Here is a 22,142-nt window from a genome sequence, read left to right on the forward strand (position 1 = left end):
CAGGATCTTTGAAACATTGCAGCGAATTCCTATTCTTCCACTGATTTAAAGCCAGATTTGTATGCATTTCTGATGGTAAATGGTAACGTTCCATTGCCAAAATTCCCCGTTCCAATGTAAGCGCCATACTGACTGAGTATCGGGCATACATTTTAGTTCCTCCTCGTTAATAATAAATAATATTATTATCTTTATCCAATGATCCAATTCCATATTTCGCATTCTGTTTTCCAAGGTTAAGTTTTCACTGTTCCCGTTCCATTGTTCTCCACTTTCCAAGCTTATTTTTCAGCCTCTCGTAGAGCATTGATCAGTTTTCTAATGATCCATTACCATTGGTTCCAACCAACCAATCTTCATTATCAATGGTTGCACTCCATTCGCAGCCTTTGCTTCTTCAAGGTTAAGTTTTAGTTGTTAATGTTTCATTCCTAATATTTCTCTTCCTCTAATATTCAATCCTTGTCATTTCATTTTCCATTTCCATTGTTTCCACCCATAAAATATTGATTATTATTGGTTCCACTCTATTCCCCATTCCAATATTTACATTTCGCTGTTCCATGTCCATTCGTTACTTTACTATACTATACTATTCGTCCTTTACTATATTTGTGATATCTGTACCATGTTTCGAGTGCGACTCTCTCAGTGCATCTTTTTGGTTGCATTTCGGGTGCAACGTTGCCGAATTTCCATTCGTCTTCGCGAGGGGGGGGGGGGGAGGAGGAGGAGGGTAGGCCGGAGGCTTTGGCTTTCCGTTAATTATGCATTCATAGTGCGGCGGCTGCACTGGCACTGGCGCTGGGCATCAAATCGACAACATGGCGCTTCAATTAGCCCATTCGTCTCGCTCTCATAACGGAGGGGAACGGCGTCGTAGAACCGTTAGAATCAGCATGTGCTGACAGCTGTAACTGTTTTCTGCACACACTACTCGACTCTTGCCATTCGCCCCGTGCCTCTCGCCACTCGCATCTCCCCACTCGCCTCTCGCCACTCGCCACTCGCCTCTCCCCACTCGCCTCTCGCCTCTCGCCACTCGCCTCGCAAAATTTTGGAATAGGAGGATGTCACAGTCGGCACAGACAGAGAACTCTCTGTCTCTCCTCCATCTGTCCTTCCGTCTGTCTGTGGGTCCCCAGGACTCTCTGTTGTTGCCATTGCGGTTGGGCCCCACATTTGTTCCCCGTTTTTGAGGCACAGTCCCGCTGTGCTGCCACTGCTGTTGCTGCCATTAAATGTAATTCTCTGTGGTTTTTATGGTTTTTTAAAACATTCAACAACATTTTACGTGGCTGCTATTTATCTTTTATTTCCACGGATGTTGCACAGGGACTCCCGTCCTCTGGTCTGCTCTGCTCAGCTCTGCTCTCCTCTGTCCCATCCTGTCGCGCTGTTGCACGTTTTGTTGCGGCGCTGCGTCAGGCAATAATTCAGTCTCGAGTGCAATTTGCCCGCATGCACACATCGCTAGAGAGATGGATAGATATATAGATATACTCTTGAATGGATATATATAGAAAGAGAGCAGGACACGTGCAGGGCTCACCTTTCGTCAAACTAACGGCAAGGAAGGCTGCCTGCTTGCCTCTGGGCCCCACTATGGGGTCTACACAGAAGTCGAAGTCCAACACCGAAAAGGGATCACTCCGCTTGGATTCAAGTGAAGGAAGGTCCAAAATACCAGAAAAAGCAGCAGCACAGCGGGACAGGGCCTCATAAAGGGAACCCATTGGCTCTATAGAAGGGGATCAAATGGGTTTTTGGGCAGTTTTTCAGTTGAAAACATAAGGGATATTCGTGGTCAAGGATTCTAATATCGATTTCAGGGAACCCTGGGGCCATATTTTAATGTGATTCAATTTTGAATTTTTTTATATTACATATTTCTTATAGATTATATTTATAACCAAATAAAAAATGGTATTACAAATAACAAGAAAAACAAAACAAATTTAATAAATTTTTGTGGATTTTAATTGATTTAAAATTATAGGCTTTAAGTTTTAAGGATTTAAAAAAAAAAAATTATATAGAGTACAAATCATTTGGAAATATGTGCCTGTTTCACGGAGGTCATTTTAGTTTTATTTTCGATTTAAAATCATTCAAATCTTTGCCTAAAGCAGGGCAGCTTTTGAAGTATCTTAAAAATAATCGAACACCCTCTAGAGATCATTGGGAGGGTCGTTTAATCAAGAGAATTCTATGGACCAACTTAATTTAAAAATTCCCAATTTATGTATTCAATTTATTTTTGTGCACTAATATCCAACGAGCCGACAAAGGCCACAAAATAATTATGCAATTTGTTGCACAGTGTAGGCGGAAGCTGTGTGTGGGCGTGGGGGCGGGTGTGTGTGATTTTTATGAAATTAATTTCACGCTTGGACCCTGGACCCTGGCCCCTTGCCCCTGGCCCCTGGATGTCATCGATAAGAGATGCTTTATGCAGCAGGGACTTTGATCCCTCATCCTTTTCGCACCCCGTGACACACGGCGACGTTGGGGGGGGGGAGGGATGGCTGCTGCTGCTGCTGCTCATATGACCCGTTATCTGGCGGATCAGGCGGAAACAGGAAACGTGGCTGTTTTTTTTTTGGGAGGGGGAGGAATACAAATCCCTTTCAAAATTGATGCCCTGATAGCCTTGAAAGCTCTGGTTCTGGCTCTGGCACCCACTCTCCCTCTCCCCCTCTCTCTTTCTGTCTTTTTTAAGCTTTAAATTATTTCTTTATTTACGGGTGATTTAAGGAAAGTCTCCGTCACGCTATAAACCCACACATTACCCTTTCATATACAAATGTACTCCACTGTTTGATTAAATTGTTTCGGAAGTTTGCCATTTGCTGAAGGATCTTTCACTTAAGCGCTGAGTGGCGTGTCCATTAGGTATAAAGAACTTTTGAGGAGTTTCAAAGATGGTTTTGTTTCCCCTGAAATCTCGTACTCGGGAAGCACAAATCAAACATTATTTGAGGGGTAAATGGGAGGGGATAGGTACTGAAACTGCAACTGGAACCCAACCCAATCCAAAGTGTGCGCCAAAGACAGGCCCAGAATTTTCTCAGCCCTTAAAAGAATCTCTCGATGCGACTTCTGGTAGTGCAAGAGTCCTCCAGATGCTGTGAAATGGACCATCCTGTCTGAATGCCAATTCCCTGCACTCTACAGAAGGAGATCTCAGTAGGTCTTGGGAAATGGGAGCCACAAAATCCGTCCATTGGAGGTTGGCTTCAAAAAAATTCTTTATAAAAAATATCAAAAGCTAAATATCCTTTGTAATTGTGTCAGTTGTATGTTAAAGCATCAATAAATCAACTATATTTATTCGATCTGCAATTAAGAAAGTCCAGTACGAACCGGCGACTGCCTGTGGAGTATCTGCTAAGCGGTGGATAGAGATACAAGTACAAGATGGAGATACAAGTAGATAAGTTCCCCTTCATCTCCCACTCTGTCATTCCGTACCCCTTTTGCTGTATTTATAAACCCTTTTTTCCATCTGTTTTCCTCCGACACTTGTGCTCCCAGAAGTCAAATCTAGTTTAAGGTAACAGCCAAAGCCGGCTTGCAGAGTCTTCTGACCACAATAAATGCCAGATCCAATAGGAATTAATTCTAATTTGAAGCATCGCCAACGAAAAAAGAGGGCGACTAGCATCTTTCTTGGCCTTCTTCTTGGCTCATTTCGTGGCAGAAGCAGTAGTTTTGTTGTTTGTCGCATTTGACAAATTGTCATTGCCTGCTTTTGGGCGGCAGCGAATAAATAGTTGCTCCCCAGCTTCCCTGCCACGCGTTTTTCCTGGTTTCTTGTGTAATTTATTAAATGCCAGTAGCTGGCAACGAAAGGACTCCTTCCAGGATGCAATGTGTGAACAGGGACAGGCTGGGAATTTTTATATTGCCATTGAATTTTGGCCAAAAGTATTTCCACCAATATTGGCAGGAATCGAGACACCCCAGACATCGACAGAGTCAGAGTCAGAGCCAGACAATTGTTTGCCAATATTTTTAGCGGAAAGGTGGAAAGGTCTTGAGACTGGGACTGGGACTTTCAACAGCTGCCAGAACGGAAGCCGAAAATACTTTCTTCGTCTGTCTACTGTCTGCAGTCTGCAGTCTACAGTCTCGTGGCTGCTTCCGCTGGCCGTGAAAGTGTTGGCCCTGGGTCTGGGCCAGGAGTGGCTGTCCATTGTTGCGCCAAATTTAAAGTCGCAAAAGGCAAAACCCCCACCTCCCACCCCCCACCCCCAACACATGAGGACACCAGGCAACACAGCAACCCTCATTTGTGGCACTCAAAAATGCAGCCCGGCTACTCAGAAGTTGTATTTTTTTTAAGGTTTCTTTGGGGGTTGCTCCTGTGAGTGAGCAGAGAACTAATCCCAACTTAATAAGAATCGTTTTTGGAGCCGGAAATAGATATCAAGATCGAAAGGGAATGCAGCAGCGCCCCTCGGTCGGGTTGGTTGCCAATTTGCACATGACTTTGAGAATTAACTACTGGATAAACCATCAAATTAATGACTTTTGAACGTCTGCCAAAGCACAGAGCACTGAACAACGATGCCAAACAGTTTCTAACCCAGTCGCTAGTGGGGGGTTTTTGGGGCCCTCCACTCGAGGGTGGGGGGGCAACGGCACCCAAAAAAGGGACCGCACCGCACTGATGTAATAAGCAATACTTAGGACCTAATGCAGGGTATAAAATATGCGCAGCATTTACCTCACACACACACAGCCCTCTCGGTCCCAGGACACACTCAAGGGTTGTGCTGCCTGCCTGCTGCCTGCTGCCTCCTGCAGTGCGCGCTTTCTTTTGCCGCTGCTGTGATTTTTGATTTAAGCATAATTTCGCAACATTTCCCAGACCCGAACCCAAACCCGAAACCCCGCTGTGAGCTTTGAAAAATTTCAAACATTTCTTCAAGGGATTTGCGCAATTTTCCCTTTTTTTTTTTTGTTCTTCTTTTTATTTTTTGCGCTGTCCTGCCCTGCCCCATGTCTCCATCATCTGCTGTCTGCTGGGGTCTTCTCTCGCATTTAAATGGTTGGCAAATAAACAGGCGAACATTTTGCATTTACATTTCCATTTCATTGCGTTTTGTCTTGAGACGACTCCTGTCTGGGATGTCTGGGGTCTCTCTTTCTCTGCTTCTGTGTGGCAGCAGCTTCTTGGTTTCATTTCCTGTCGTTGTGTCAACTCTGCGTATGATTAATGCGTCAGAAAAGGGACGCAGACAGCTGCGAATGTAACCGAAACCCGTGCAACTTGATCTCCACTCCACTTCACTCTGCCGTCCAACCGCTCCTTTGCTTTTGCTTAATAAATGACATCAAAAATTAAATATCGCTGCCGGCACCGTAAATCAAATTTACACACGGCCCCCTCTAGTAGCCGTGGACGTAACCCATCCGTCTATCTAGATAGATGTAGATGTAGATGTTGTATCGTATCATCGGAAAAGGTGAGTCAGGCAACCCAATCTGACACTCGGCCAGAAATAACTCAATTAGTGACCCTTTTTTTGCCGCCTTATTTTTTGTTTTTTATTTCTTATGAACCCGCGGGGGGGGGGGGGGGGGTGTTATCCATGGCCATGACGCTGTTGTGGTGGTAACGAGCGAGCCACTTGACTTTTTGCCACAGCCCCTCGACAGGCACTTGGAGTTTCTACCAACGCCCTGCCCTGCCCTGCCCAGCCCTGCAGGGCCATCATGAGGCCACAAAAAATAGTACATTTTCTATAAATAAAGCAATGGTGGGATCCGGCCAAATTTATATATAAGGAACCCACAAAAAAAAACCCCCAATAAAACACACATTTCCATATCATATTTTCTGCATATAATCTACCTGCATCTAATCTATCTATCTATCTATCTGCATATATCCATCTATCTATAATCTATACAGAAGATTAATTTAATTCTTAAATTACTTTAAACATTTTGCATTAAATTGTATTAAAGCTATTAATATACTAAATTTGTATATATATATATTTTTCTTATTTATATATTTTTCTTTTTATATATTTATTTATTTATATATATATTTTATTTATATATATTTTTTATTTATATATTTTTTTTATTTGTATATATTTTGTATTTGTATATTTTTTTTATTTATATATTTTTCTTATTTATATATTTTTCTTATTTATATATTTTTTTTTTTATAAGAAAAATGTTTCACGATAAAAGTTCATCCGCAAAAAAAAAAAATAATAATAATATAGTAATTAGAATAGTTTAAAAAAAGGTATAAATAATTTTTGGGCAAACAAAAAATTCCATAAAATTATGAACACTGAAATCGGGCCAAGAATTCTAAGCCCCTCTGGCCCCTTAATCCCGTGCTTAGGCTCCGAAAGTCCATCTCAGCAGCACTTCAAATGTGCCATAAAATACGTATGTTTTATGTTTTGAAGATCGGCTTCCAATATAAGAAAATATTGGTATTTTCCTCAGGCAGAAATTCGCTGTAAAAATGTCACATAAGCGAGTGGATTCCATTCCAACATTAACCATTTATCTGACAGATACAGGCTCTCTTTGGGCATCTCCCTCTCCAACTTGTGTGGTATTTATTTTCGAATAATTTTCATTTGCATAGGCATTCGCCTTGGCATTCCATAAAATTATGAACACTGAAATCGGGCCAAGAATTCTAAGCCCCTCTGGCCCCTTAATCCCGTGCTTAGGCTCCGAAAGTCCATCTCAGCAGCACTTCAAATGTGCCATAAAATACGTATGTTTTATGTTTTGAAGATCGGCTTCCAATATAAGAAAATATTGGTATTTTCCTCAGGCAGAAATTCGCTGTAAAAATGTCACATAAGCGAGTGGATTCCATTCCAACATTAACCATTTATCTGACAGATACAGGCTCTCTTTGGGCATCTCCCTCTCCAACTTGTGTGGTATTTATTTTCGAATAATTTTCATTTGCATAGGCATTCGCCTTGGCATCAATTTTTGGCATCGCTAACGCTCTGCAAACATCATCATGGCATGACAGAGGGTGCCACAACACACTCCCCTCCCATTCCCACTCTACTCGCAGTCTGCACTTTTGATGCGGCACAAAAGTATGCTACGATATGACTGCTGTGCCACACACTCCACTCCCGCAACCACCCAGCCAGAGAGTGAGAGAAAGAGAGAGATAACTTCAAAGCCAGCCCACGGCAATTTTCAATTAAAAACGCCTATGCCACTGCCACTGCTGCTGCTTTGTGGATGCCTCTTCTACAGCAGCAGAATTTTTCTGTGCCCTTCTACCCACCGTGTACCCCGTTATGGGGCGGGGAGTACACACCTACGAAGGCCTGGGGAAGGCATTTCATTCCAAGACTGTGATCCAAGGAAGGGGTATCTTATAGTCGCTTCATCTCTGTTTTTCGCCTTGTTTGCTGTCGTCCCGGCCTGCGGCTACTGCTGCTGCCGCTCCTTCTCTTGCTACAAGTTTCGGTAGGCAGGCAGGACCTGGCCCTGGGCCTTTGCCGCTTTTAAAGTTGCGTCCCGTAACAATTTTTGATGCTCTGACATGGAATCGCACTCAAAAGGAATATGGAGGCATGGTGTAATGTGAGTGTGTGCATGATGGATGGAGGATGTTACAAAATATGGCCAATGGCAATGTGTCAAGTGTTGGCAAAAGTGCTGTCCCTGGATTGCAGCCAGCTGCTTGGAGGAACTTCATTTCAGTTCCCTGAGCCCTGAAAATGGGCTTAAAGCAAGGCTTTTAACAGTTGCGATTGGATGGAAGAGGAGGTCCTTAACATGTGAGAACGTTCTTTGGTTTTCCAGAAGTAAAAAACGATCGCCCTTTATTCAAACCCAACCGATAGGAGCACATATCGACACTTTCAGCTTTCAAAAATGACAAATAACAAATATTCCGCTCATCCGAAAGTGATGATTGGGGCTATTGAACCATTGAACGGCATTGCCCGCGGCTCAAACCTGTTTCTGAGCCCCAATGGAAACTCTACGATCTACTCGTGTATCTAATCTATATCCTTTTCTCTATCGCTTACAGTCACGCACATCTCTGGTGTCCAGCTCCGAGGGCGGCATCCTGGCCGAGGGCGAGACCTCCAGCGAGGATGAGCGCGACGAGGAGACCAGTCGCGATTCCAGCGACAATTCGCCGCCCTGCGATCTGGAGCAGACGGAGCGACTGCTTCTCACCCATCCCATGTGGTTCTTGCCGGACCTCCAGCGCTCCGGTGCCGTTCATCTGCTCCAGGGCAAGGAGGAAGGGGTGAGTGTCCGAAAACGCGCTCAATGCGATAATTATTAATTTATTGATTTAGCTTAATGAGACAATTTGCGGACAAACGCAATTTCTGCTGGTCCTGGGGAGTGTGTGACCACATACACGGAAATTTGCACAACAATGAAACCAGGGGGAGGTGGGAGGTGGGAGGTGGGAGAGGGACAACAGACACAAAAAACAGATTCATTCATTCATTCGTTGGATGGAATTTACATAAACAAATTGCAATCAATTAACGAGTCCTGCCCTGATACACGGCTCTGTGGACAAGGGAGAGCGGGAAGATTCATTAATATTGCGACAGGGACAACAATGCGAAGCCCTTTTAATTGTAAATGTATAAAGATAAACAAAGAAATGTGTAGCCAAGAGCCCGGGGTTTAGGGTGAACCCGGTCTGGACTGGAATCACGACTCTGCTTCGCTTGCAAAATTCATTGAAATTTATCTGAGTCGAGCAGCCAATGGCAGACAATAGAGCAGGGAGCCACAAAAGGCGACAAGAGACAAAAGGCAAGCCAAGCCAAGCCAAGCCAAGGATTGGTCAGCCAGGAGACAGGACTGGCTCCACGTCCGTGGCCATGGACTGACCATTTTGCGATTGAAAGCTCTTTTGCATAGACAATTGAAATTACAAAATGTGTGTGTGTGGGGGATGGCTGATGGCTGGAGCAGGTATTGCCTGTTGGGGGGGGAATGTCCAACAAATTGTACAGATTCAATAAGGTGGACACAGCCAGAGAGCCTCAGAGAGAGACTGAGCCAGCAATTATAACGTGTTTAAGCAGTTTGAGGTAAAACTCATTAAGGTACCAACATTCTCCATTTCTCAAAAGCCTGGCCAGCCCTCAGCCTGAGCCTCAAACTCTGCTTTTGCCCCTTTGTGGGAAGGGCACGGAAACGCAGCAGAGTCAGAGGCATTCCATGCCGTTCATTGTTAATAGAAAAGATGCCTTATAATACCCAAAAAACTAATCGATAAACGCTTGATTGAATAGCAATCAGGGGAACAATGGAAACAAAACGAAAAACAGAAGGGAGTGAAAGGAAGGAACGTATATTTCTATGCAGGAAAAAGATGTTGTTGACAATTTTTGGAACAGTGGAATGGAACAAGTAACAGATTACGCGCCGCACGGCGTCGCTTCATCAAGTGCTGGCATGCCTTCGTCTTCGTCCTGCCAGGGTACATCAGACGAGATGGCAAATGGCACGCGCGCCACTCGTTTCAATGGAAATCTGGCTCGTATTCCTCTTTTTTTTTTTGTTTTTTGTACCGGTTTCTGCAATTTTCAATTGTCGAACGCGTCGTAACAATGGCTCATTGATTGCAATGCAACTTCCTCGTTACTCTTTCTTCCCTTTGATCCTATTGTGTGGGGGGTTTGGGAGACACAAAGTTTTTCGCCAACTTTTGCATTTTGCTGGCTGCTCTTTCAGTGCGTTTCCCCCTCGTACAAATCTGTCTGTTGTGCCGCTCTTTGCATCTCCCTTGAACTCCATCTCTCTCGCTCTCTCTATATATATATCTGGCTCTGTTTCTTGCTCTGCCTCTTGCATTGTTGCTAATTGCATGCGTCGACGTCGACGTTGGCAATTATACGGCGAACGCGTCTGAAAGCTCCTTTAAATCCCCATTAAGGATGCTGGACACACAGCAGCCATGTGGCCCAGTGCTCCTCGCCCGCCTATTTTCATTTGTTTATGCGTTTAATAAAAAGCCATTTAATTGAAATTGAAGTAGAGACGGGAAACGGGAAACGGGAGACCCCCCATTGAACGATTGAACGATTGAATCTCTCCCCACCGAGGGTTACTCTTTTTATGTGTAAATGTTTGTAATTAAAAATCAATCAATATGCTTGGAACTACGACTGAATCGAACGCTGGACAGAACAGAAGCAAACCGAAGCGAACCACTGCTGCTACAGAGAGAGAAAAATTTAGGAGCTTTGTGGAAGAAAATAAGATTTTGTTTTGAATTTGAAACAAGACGAATGGAACACGGTATGAAATAACCAAATAGGAACGCTTGGAAACTGAACAACGAGAGGAGAGTTCTCAAATTGGAATGCAATGGAATGGAATGCCATATCTACACAAATACCAAACGGATGACTGGAAATACCAGAATAATACCGGAATACTCGATTCTTATAATTCGGAATTTCTTGTAGTGTCCCCCCCCCACTCCGCCGCACTGCCTGGCCTGCTGCATGCAACAACAGAGAGAGTCCAGCGCGTAACCTGAACCATTTGCCTGCCTGGTATTTTAATTACTTGTTGTGTCCAGCCTTCCGCCTTCCGTTTCCCCTCATCGAAATCGAACCTGAAAGCTGAACAGATTTTTCCCCTGCTTTTTTTCCAATAGACTCTCCCATTAATCATAAATGCTGAGGGGGGCGGGGGCGAGCAGGAGGCATGGTCACATGTGCGTATGCTTCGCATTTCCATCTCCATTTACTGGCCATGCCCCCCACGTAAAATACTTTTTCTGTTCCATCTGGCAGCGGGATTTGTTATGCCGACCACAGAATGTAATTAGCAGCAAATGTCGAGCCCTGAAACACTCTCTCTCCCTCTCTCTGGCTGATGGACCCAATCGATGTCCGGCAGGAGATGTGTAAATGGAGCGAGTGGGGGCTGGGCTGAGTCAACAGCTGGGGCAATCATTAGATGTCTAGGGCGATTACTGCGAGGTCCGTCCGGTGGGGGGATGCCACCTGTACAGTAAACGATGAAGCATTGAATACTCGCCACAAGGTGCCTGTATTGGAGCCAGGGATCGGAATAGATATTTAGATATCACAGATATTTGATGCGAAACTCTTGAAAGTCAATCAATGTCATGCGGAAGCGCTCCTCGGTCTATCGGAATGACTCTCGGCACGATGTTTCAGGCATTGTCTTACGATTCTATCAGCTCAAATTTAACCGAAGATTGTACATATATCCCCCAACAAAATAAAGGATGGATCCCATTGTTAGGTGTACTTGTACTTTGTGGACTTATGGCAAGTATTCGCCTATTATTATGCCCCATACGATCAAGACGAATGTTCTCTGTATTTCTCTTTGTCATCTCCATTTTCTCAAAGATGCATCTGCCCATCTTCAGTGCCCATTCCAGACTAGACCTTAGAGGAGTACAAATTATATCACCAGATATCAGCCTTTTGCTCTCTTCTTTTAGTCGAGACACGTTCTTTCTATCGGTGTGCGATATATATTGTTTATGGACTCATGGGATATGTTTTCTCGACTTCGAATTAAGGTCCCAAATAGACCAATCTGTCGAAAAAACAATGCGGCTTTCGCGAGGCCCAACAAAGCAAGCATAACAGGGTGCTGTTACGCGCACAAAACGTGCTGTTAAGCGCAAGACACAGGGTTGATTTGACTATTGCATCAGCTGTTCGTGAAGCTTTATTTACTGTGAAGTCTGTCTTCTCTTCTTGACAATCTTTTTGTCGAGCAGAAAAATGCATCCATCCAAAATGCATTACGAGATCTGTCGCTCGTTTCGAATAAGCCCCAAATCGTTTCTTGATTCCCAGCCTTATCCAATAGATCCCCTGCTGCCTCATATTCAAAATTCCGCATGATTTATCGGTTAGCCTTTTCCAACTCCATTCATTGCATTCACATATTCATTGCGTATTCGATACGAGTGTTTGACCAGAACATCCTTTAATCCTGCATCGAATGTTTTGTTTTGATATTTTTCGTAGTGTTTCGTTTTGGAACTTCTTTGACTGCATTTGATTTATGAGTTCCGTATCGAGGCCCAAATGAAGTTGTTAAGCTGCAGTGGCAGGGCACCGCATTGACATGCTTAAATGGCCAATAGACATGGCCAAAAGCAGAGCGAGAGAGGGAGAGCGCAAGGCGGAACCGAGTTAAATTGAATCTTTTTTTTTTTTTTTGCGGCTGCGGCTTTTGGAATTTCCTCTGTTTGGCATGTGTTTCAATGTCACCCCAAAAAGGTCTCAGCTTACATGGCAAAAAGTCAGACATTGTTAAATAAAAAAGGAGAGGGAAAGGAGAGCCCGGGACCGGGGACGAGGGACCAGGGAGACAGACAGTAGCCACATAGGCGCAGACAGTTTTTATTTATCACCCAAGCGCACATCAGGAGATGAAAAAGGAGAACATTTCTATATGGGATTCCATGGGATTCTATGGTATGCGGGTGCCAGGTGGCAGTGGCTGGCACTGTGTCCGTGTCTGTGTCTGGGGCAGGGGCAGGGGCAAATGGCCCATCAACAACAGGCACAACAGTCAGTCAGTTAGCCAGCTGATGAGACGATAAGGGCAGCAGACAGCCAAAGGATGAGTGGCAGGCCGCAGCCTCCATGCCATGCATCGATGTGGCCAAAATTATATTAGCAGCCCCCCACCCCCCCCAGACACTGAGAGAGCTTAAAGACCTACTTGAATGTCAATCGACTATGAATAAATGTTTCGCAATGCATAGAAGGTGTTTTTCCATCTTTGATTCGAATGAAACATTCAGTTCCTTCATTTATTAAAGTCTCAACAAAATTATATTATTATCCAAAAGAATAGATCAAAAATATATATAAAAATCATTGGATAAGAGATTTTTCTCTCAAGTCTTGTTCTTTCGTTCCATTTCCATAGTTCCATACAACATATTGTCAGCTAATCAGCTGTTCTCATGACGCCAGACGCAATAACGCAATCGATATCGATAGTAATCGAGTTCTGCCATCGATTTGTATTTTTTGTTGCAGTTTTTTGGAGGTACCGCTCTGCTGCAGATAATACGATTGTCGCTGCTATTGTTAGGACCTCAAAAGAAGAGTCTAGACATGCCTAAAATCCAAGCCTAACAATGAGGAAGGAGGCACATCGCTAGACCCACGGAGAGAGTGTTGCACAAGTGTTATTTTGGGACTATTTTGGGATAAGTGTTGCTTCCGCCTCACGACCCATAAATTGTCTACTTTTTGTGATTTTGCGACTTCATTTTAGAGATCGGTTTCCTCCGAAAAAGTGGGAATGGAATCCACAAACCCTTCTGTCTCTCTCTCTCTTGCCATGCTGTGTGTGCCTCATGGCGTATACGCAATGGACAGCAGCGGGGGCACTGCCACATTGCACTAATGAATTATTAACAAAAATCCATAATTGACAGCCGTTTGTCAAATGAGTTTAATGCACTTTCCCCGAGTTTCTGGCGAGAGGAACGCACCATCCAGCAAGGGGAAATCGGCTTATGGCGGCCGTCATCGTCCACTCTTGAACTGTGAAACGAAAGCCGCTTAGTGGAGAGGCAAGCTGCAAGGCGGGGGTGGGGGGCGGGGCACGGCATGGCTGTTTGAGGCACCACAAAATGGCCAAATGAGTGCGGATGAAGCGTCATTGTTGTTGGACACCAAATTCAATTTTCTATGCAAAGCAAAGACAAAAGACACCCAAAAATGAATCTCAATGAGAAAGAAGAAACTGACAACTCTCTCTCCCTCTCTCCCTCTCTTGGTCTTTGTCTCTGTCTCGTTTTTGCTCCGTTTTTTATGCATCCCGCGGAGCTGCGTTGGGGGGCATTCCTCGAGGGGACACGCTCCTCGCATTACCAATTTGAATAAAATATGAGATTTTTATTATATGGCAATGAAGCGACCTCCTCCTTCTCTCTCCCCTCTTCTAATGACCAGCCAATGGCCAGATAATGGCCGGGTCCATGCCAAGGCATAATTTCGTTATTTTATGCAAGTTTCTATTGGAATACCCTGGACTAGCGGGGCATGCCCATTTTTGTAGCCAAAGCTGACAGGGATTTCCCCCCCCAGCACTCCCGCCAGGCCATCAGATCTTCGATTTGATCTTGAGTGTAATAATCATAAGGATCCCAAACTGTTTCTGGAACCAGACCTAAAACGAGTGCAGGGTCTCTGGCACTTGCCAGATATTTCCCTCTCGGTCCCTCTTGGGCTTACAAGACCTGTCGTTAGCCCTAGATCTATTTGGAATGCCTCTAGTCCTTCGATATACGAATAGCAAAGGGTATCTAGTAGTCGACGCCTGGGCCTGGAGGCCATCCCTTATTGTGTCCGAACCCCACAGAAACCGCCGACACTCATTAGGCGGCTATCGCCGTTCCCCCCGGGGCCCAAGGGGCTTTCGAGGGGGGGAGTAGAGGGTCTCATTATACCGCTTCGTGTTGGGTTTCAGTGGCGGTACTTTGCTGCGTTTTTCAATGCTCCCGTGACCCCAGAAAGTAGGCAAATTTTCTTGTCTTTAAATAAAAGACAAAAACATTGAATCAGGGAATGACCAGCAAAGGCAGAAAAACATCTAGAAGATGGACTATAATACTGGTAAGTATTTCCAGTGATTTTTGTACCCCAAGATATGCACAAAAGTTTGCCAGAAATTGAGATACTTTGGGCTGCTGCAGGCCTCAGGCCTCATGGACTCTCAGCCGCTTCTTGAGCGGCTGCATCGGACAGAGATATCACACTTGTGAAGGCCTACACTCCTCTTTCCTCCTTCTAAGGTCGAGGCCTCCACACCACTCTCCTTCTTCTTAGGTCGAGGCCTCTACATCACTCCACTCTCTCTCCCTCTGAAGCACCAGCTAATCCCGTCGCACGGGGCATCCCTGCACTCGAAAAGGATCAGAGACCATTGGCCACCACAGGCACTTTGGGCATTTGAAATCCCAAAAGACCCTACACACAGAGAGACACGCACAGCCACACAGCCCCACAGCCACAACCCTTGCCACAGCAACGACCGAAGTCATTTCACTCGATTCCACTCGACTGCAGTTGGCTTCCGTTTCGTTTCGTTCCGTGCCGTTCCGTTCCGTGCCGGCCATGACGACCATTATGCTGTCAAGATTTGTTGTCAAGCATTTTGATGGCCCCCTGATTGATAGACGGCATTGCACTGTGCTGTGTATACTCGTGTATATATATGGAGGATAGAGGAGTAACTGTTTGAAGCATGATTTGATGATTATAGACTAGACTTGGCGCTTGAGCGACTCTAGGCAGTCAGCCAGCAAGCCCGCAATGAGTCTATTTGCGGGCCAAAACTTGATTACAAACGATTCACGGCCCAGACAACCAGCTGGTTGCCAGCAACGGCAACGACGGCTGCACTTTCGACCACAAAACTGGGCAAAAATGGAGTCAGAGAGGCACAGACACAGACACAGACACAGACAGCCAGCAGCTGCGACACGTTGCGCATTGTGTGTGTGTGTGTGTGAGGGCTAAAAGGGGTGTTTCTGGCCAAGAAAATGGTCCCAGTTCCCGTATAGAGAGAGGGGTCGAGAGGACACTGCGGACATTTCTGGGGAAAATGCAGGCCCCAAGGCACGCGACGAGAAATGGAAACCGGAAATGTTGTTGCCTGCCCTGCCCCCGCCCCCGCCCCCGCCCCTCCTCTTGTGTATCAATGCCACACATCGCGTATACCCTGCCACAAGTGACAATTGCTGAGGGGAATGGGTGGGACGTGGTGGGGGGGTCCAACATCCCGGAAATGGGTGCAAATGCGACGAATCGTTTTTATTTTGGATATGTTTCTATCTCTCTCTCTCCGTGTGTTGCTGTTGTTGTTGTGTCTGATTTGCAACGCCGCAGGGAATCCTCGCCGAAGTCTCGGCTCAGATGGATATCCTCCAAGTGTTGGGGTCGCCCCAGAGGTGGAGTGAGGTGCGAACATTACGCGGCATGTGCTGGCCATTGCACAATAATTTACATGCAATTAAATGCAAAATAAATGCAAAGAGATAAATGATTATACGGCAGCAGAGAGCGAGGGAGAGCGAGAGAGAGTGAGTGAAAGTGGGAGAAAGGCAAATGGAAATATCTAAAAAAAAAAAAGCTTTAAAAACAAGTTCAGCAAACAGAAATAAATTCCTAAATTAAAACAACAAAAATTTAAAAAAAATGTATCTAGGATTTTTTTTTGTTTTTAACTCTAAACTTTTTATTTTTGATCCCTGATATTAATCTTGGAAATATCTCGCAGCCATCAAACGATTATTAAAACAAAATTTGCAAGAGAATTTAAAAATTAAAAGTTTTAAAACTTAAATTGTACTTAAATGTTCTTTAGAAATCAAACAAGATCCAACAAGTTTTCGATCAGTTTTTAGAAGTCAAAACCAGCTCGAAACGAGTATCCCTTGGGGCGTATCTATTCCTACAACGAATGGTACGAATCATACGGAAACCCTCTGATCCGGAAGCGATTCTTTCGATTTACTTAAGAATTTATAGACGTATGAATATAACTAGATAAAAACTAACACTATTCCGACTAGAAATCTCCTGATTTTTTGGTAAATAACTTGAAGACCTTCCTAATCAGTTGCTGCTTGAAGTCTACCAGTATTTATTGGACTTATTGGACGAATAGGCTGCCTCATCTCTGCCTCAATTGTGCAAATCCCATGGACATGGAAATTGAAATGCAAGCCGGAAATTAAACCAGGCGACGGCTCTGTGTGTGTTTTGCGGTCACCGAAACCGCATCCATTCGAGGTGATGGGGAAAAGTGCAAGTGGAATGTACGCCAGGACCTGGAACTGGACCCGGACCCGGACCCGGACCCAGAGCTGGCTGGCTGGAGGAGTCAATGAACTGCAGAGTGCAAAAATGCATTTGTAGGCCTTCCTTGTGCCTTCTTATGCGCCAGACGATGCCTAAAAGCATACAAATGGCAAAGAAAAGAGGAGTCCTCTCACATGGAAGCGTCTGCAAAATGGAATGCACATAAAAGGCGTACACCTGTACACCTTGAGGGAAAGGAAGTCGCTTTCAGAGCAACTAAAACCAATGGAAATACTTAAGCACGTCTAACATATAATATAAACGGCTGCATATTGTATATGTATCTTTATAAATGATATATGGGGTGTGTATTCTGTGGCCAAATGCCGTAACGCCTTTTTATTGTTCGGTCACCAAATGAAATTTGTCAATTCGAGCCAATAAAATGCAGGCACTCAGACACATTCATGAATGCCGAACACTCAATCCCACACTGCATACGCACTGCTACAGTGCGTTGCGAAAACTATAAGGCGCTATAGAGAAGACAAGGAAAGGCAGTACAATAAATGTACCCGCAGTAAATATATTTTAAGCCTTTGGAAAGTGAACTTCTGAAGAGATTTATGAGAGGCAGGCACGACAACAGTAAGAAGAAGCAATAAGCCTCGTCATGCACACGAAATGTGCTTTGTTTTTGCATTCTCCGTCTCGAATCGAACAGCAATCCATGTGCTCCGTCACGCACACGACATGTGGTTTGTTTTTTGGTTCTCCGTCTCGAATCGAACCGCAATCCATGTGCCTCGTCATGCACACGACATGTACTTGGTTTTTTGCATTCTCCGTCTCGAATCGAACCGCAATCCATGGGCTCCATGGGCATGCTCTTTGGCACTTTTCGGTCGGTTTCCAAAGAATCTATCTCGGAGCGATGGTAGCAGTATGTGCCCATCATTTAACCTTATTGAAACGCACTGTATCTAACAATTGTATGTTCTCTCCTTCTCTCCCTGTCTCTGTCTCTGTCTGTGTTAGAATCCAAGTATCCTTGGGCAACCTTTGAGCATTATCCTTTGGCTGCCAACGTTTTACTTTCCTTGGAGCCGCTTTCTCCTGCTTTCCATTGGATTTTTCCTTTCCTTTTTTCATTTTTGTTTGTCTACCATCTTGTTAGGGCATTTTTACGGTCATTTTTGTGCCTCCTTCTCTGTTCTTCTGTCTCTCTCTCTGTCTGTCTGTCTGTCTGCCTGTTTCGTGATTTCTATAAATTGCATTTTCCTGATGGTCAAACTCTCGATGGACACGGCTTCCCCTTCAAGCGATGGTGCCTTTGTGACCGCATTATTAAATCAGTATAAAATGCTCGGCACTGGACTGTTGTCTCCTCTGGCTTCCTCTGGCTTCCTCTGGCTTCCTGTGGCCGTAATGGAATCAGAAAGCCACCCGAAAAAGTATGCTTTAAAAACGTTGCAGCTAAATCAAATCAACAATCCAACCCCAAATGTTTAGAGCCCCCCATGAACCCCACTCGATTCATTGTGAAGGAGGGGAATGGTTGGGGGAGGGGTAGGGGTTGGGTTGGGTAATGGGGGCACAGGAATCCCAGAGAATCGTCTTCTTTCAACTGCTTATTGAAAAATTGTGCACCACTCGCACAGAAATCATAAACAACGCCGCAGGGTGCACCCCCTGCAACCCCCGAACCCCCGAATCCCCGGGTGCCCTGGCATTTATTGAAATCTCAAGAAGAGAAAAAAAAAATTATACATACTTCCATAAATACATATATACAGGAGAATAATACGAATACTGTGAGGATGGTGGGCGGGGGGTGGAGTGGTGAGTGGGGAGGGGGTATACTTACACGTATAATTGCATGCTTTTGGGGTTGCTGCGTGGCTGCGAAATTGAAAAGCAAACACAACAATGCACTGCCGGGCGACAGACAAAGAGAGAAAGAGAGACAGAACAAATGGTGGGTGAGGAGAGGAGAGGGGAAAAAGCACTTGAGAAGCTCTCGCCCCGAAAGCATTTCCGTCTTAATTCCTCTTCAATGGCAAGCCGAAGTCGAAGATGTCGAAGAAGCCGAAGATGTCAAAGATGCCGAAGGCCGAGGCTCGTGCCAGCCGATCATTGCGCCAACATTGTGCATGATACAACATGTTCGATCACATTTAGAGCCCGACTCAAGCCCGCCTGAAGCCCGCCTCAAGCTCGCCCGAAGCCTGCCCGAAGCCCGCCTAAAGCCCGCCTAAAGCCCGCATAAAGCCCGCCTAAAGCCCGCCTAAAGCCCGCCTGAAGCCCGCCCGAAGCCCGCCTGAACCCCGCCCGAAGACCGCTTTGCTGATTCAAGATGTACGCTCTAAATATCGCCCTCTGGGAGACTCGTTTCGATCATGCTCTAAGGCGATCATTCGACCAGCACACAGCTGAAAATAGTGCCACAGGAACTACCCGCCAGCATCAGCAGTAGAAAGCATACAGTCCTTTGGAAACTTTGGTTTTGTATTCCTACAAACACATGGCTATCCTTAGAAGAGATTCGAAGCCTCACAGAATCCCAAAAAAGTTAAATTCAGAAGAATCGAACATCCTCGATTACGAACTTCCATGGAACGAAGTTTTCTATATAAAGAACACTGCAATGATATATTCTACGAATTCCCCTTGAGGTTCGCTTCGACTTCGAAGTTCGACTGTAATATTTATTTATTAATTAACAATTATCTGGTAATAATGAAACTTAGATACAAAAGGAGGATAGCAGGAAAGAAGAGAAATTACAAGTTTGTTAAGTTTAGGTGATGGTAAATATTACATGCTATTAGCTTAAGGTATAGTTCAGGGGATAAGGTATAAAAAAGGGAGTTCAAGTTGGGTTTTATGACTCTTAAAGGGTTTACATAGGGCTAAGCGGATTGGCTTATAATACGAACGAAGGAATATCTAGGGAAACAAACAGTTCTTGTACATATAAATCAATAAGTTCAGAACGTAATTAAAAGGTTTCATAGGATGTATAGATACAAGGAAGCAACGAAATTATTGATCAAAGATAGTAAATGCCTACGTATAAATATCGCATTGCAACAAACCATCTGAAGGTGGAATAGTCCAGATGGAACTGAAGGATAACATTTTGGCAATTCGTCTTCGTTTCTGGCTAACTTATTAAAATTGAATCGACGGATTTTGTTGTGGGGGAAAAACTCTTTGTAGGGACATTTTGTGGCTTGAATCAAAATCGGTCCCAGGGTGAATTGGGGGCGATTTTGGATTCGGGAATGGCCATTCTTGGGTCTTTGTGCGTGACTTTAAGTACAATTCTCATTATGAAAAGTTTTCACAGACGATTAGCAGCAGGGCGGGGCGGGGCGGGGCGGGGCGGGACGGGACGGTCTTGGGCACACTTGACCAGGTCTCTCGATGCTCAAGATGCCATCCCTTGGCCGGGCATCCCTTGCCACAGGCCAGCACCAACTTCGCGATTTGTCGCAGCGTCTGCAAAGTTTTTCCAACACGAAGTGGCGCGGAGAGAAGGGAACAGGGAATGCAGACGAAGAGGAAGTCATTGTTGCATGCAATGGAATGCCAACAGGGGGGGTGGGGGCACAGAGGGGCACAGGGAGGGTAGATTTATCATCCATAAGTGGGAATTTATGGGCGAATTGTGAACGCAACATTTAACGCAAAAGACTCACTTAACTGTTGAATAATTCTCTGGATATTACTCACTTTCATTCGGCACTTTTCTGTCCACTTCGCAGACGTTCATTGTGCGCGGCTCCAGTCAGCCGAACACGATGGCCGTGTCGGTGCGCCTGCCCCAGGACACGGGCCCCTACATCGAGCACTATCTGATCCAGTCGCACGACAACGTCCTCAGCCTGGAGAGCTCGCGGTTCACGTTCGCGTCGATACCGGCTCTGATCGCCCACTACGCCCAGTGCTGCGATGAGCTGCCCGTCCAGCTGATGCTGCCGCGGGTGCTGCGGGAGGCCAACAATCGCAAGAAGCTCTCCTCGCTGGCCCTGCTCGGCCAGGAGTTCTGGAGCTACGCCAGCAGTCCCGCCGTCCTGGGTCCGCCCACGCCGGTGGGTCCCGCAAGGGCAACGCCCCAGGACCTGCTGATGATGCTGCTGGACGCCAAGTCGCCGCTCTCCCTCACCGAGACGAGCGGCCTGGGCACGGCCACCTTCTTCAGCGATGCAGCCCCAAAGCCCCCGGCAAACGGTGCGACCGGCAACGGGAACGGGACCGGCAATGGCAACGGAAACGGAAACGGCAGCGTGGGGTTCTTCAGCCAGGCGGGCACTCCGTCGGACACGACAAACTCCAGCATGAGCTCGTTCACCACCAGCGGGGGCCAGCACATGCAGCTGCTTAGCCCCAATTCCGTGGACTCGGTCATTCTGACCATGTCGCCCGTGGAGGGCCAGGGGCCAGCCGGGGGGTATCTGCCGCCAGGCGTGCCGCCGCCAACGCTTGTCTCCAGCCCCCTGGCCGGGCCGGCGGCAGCCGTCGGCCAGCAGCAGATGAGCACCTTCAAGGTGCTGCCCATCGAGACAGGAGGAGCAGGGACAGTCGGGACAGTCGATCAGGTGCGTCCGCAGCGTCCGAAGCCGCCGAACACATTGAATCTCAAGCCGCCGGCGCCACCGCTGCGCTGGTCCAAGCCCCACTCGCCGGATCAGCTGAGTAATGGGAACAGTAACTTCACGGTGACCACCACCGTGACCTTCTCGATGGACAGCGGCAATGGCGGCAGCGTAGGAGGGGGTGGCATCGGTGGCATTGGAGGCAGCACCGGGGGCAAGTTTGTGGAGGTGACTACGCCCGCCTCCAGTAATCCCTTCAACGCTTTGCTCAATGGCCAGGCCGCCACCTTCCAGACGTTCTCCAAGCGCCTGTCGCCAGAGGGCGAGTGCAAGGACACGCTGTCCTCGCAGGGCTCCTCCTCCACCAACGACAGCCGCTGGCAGCTGCACTCGAGCCGCGACTCCAGCCACAGGAAGATCCTCTCGCCGCAGACGCCCAACAGCAGCAGCAGCGGCGGCGGCGGCGGCGGTGGCAAGTCGCGCAAATCACGGGCCAGCAAGGAGTCACAGCACTACAAGGAGTCGGACATACTCGAGAGCCCCCCGCTGCAGTACTGCGCCAGCGCCCTCAGCGACAAGATCAGCGACTACGAGGATGTGTGGTCGCACGATCCCAGCGACAGGGCCAGTCTCTTGACCAGCTTCAAGCCAACGCCCCAGGACCACCCAGGGGTGATGAACCGTCGACCCGATCTGCTGGCCGAGACACGTA

The 22,142-nt window shown here is 46.3% G+C and overlaps 1 protein-coding gene across 5 annotated transcripts in view; it reads left to right on the top strand.

Moving 5' to 3' along the window:
- The window catches only part of LOC108157844 (protein sprint), a 110,001-nt gene that overhangs the window by 80,269 nt on the left and 7,590 nt on the right, over positions 1–22,142 (top strand). For all 5 annotated transcript variants that reach the window (XM_017290066.2, XM_017290065.2, XM_033393038.1 and 2 more), the window contains 2 exons: positions 8,057–8,281; positions 20,600–22,139. In XM_017290066.2, coding sequence (XP_017145555.1) covers positions 8,057–8,281; positions 20,600–22,139 — 1,765 coding nt within the window. The remainder of the gene's footprint in view (positions 1–8,056; positions 8,282–20,599; positions 22,140–22,142) is intronic.

Source organism: Drosophila miranda, chromosome XL, assembly GCF_003369915.1.
Source record: "Drosophila miranda strain MSH22 chromosome XL, D.miranda_PacBio2.1, whole genome shotgun sequence".
Lineage (NCBI taxonomy): Eukaryota > Metazoa > Arthropoda > Insecta > Diptera > Drosophilidae > Drosophila > Drosophila miranda.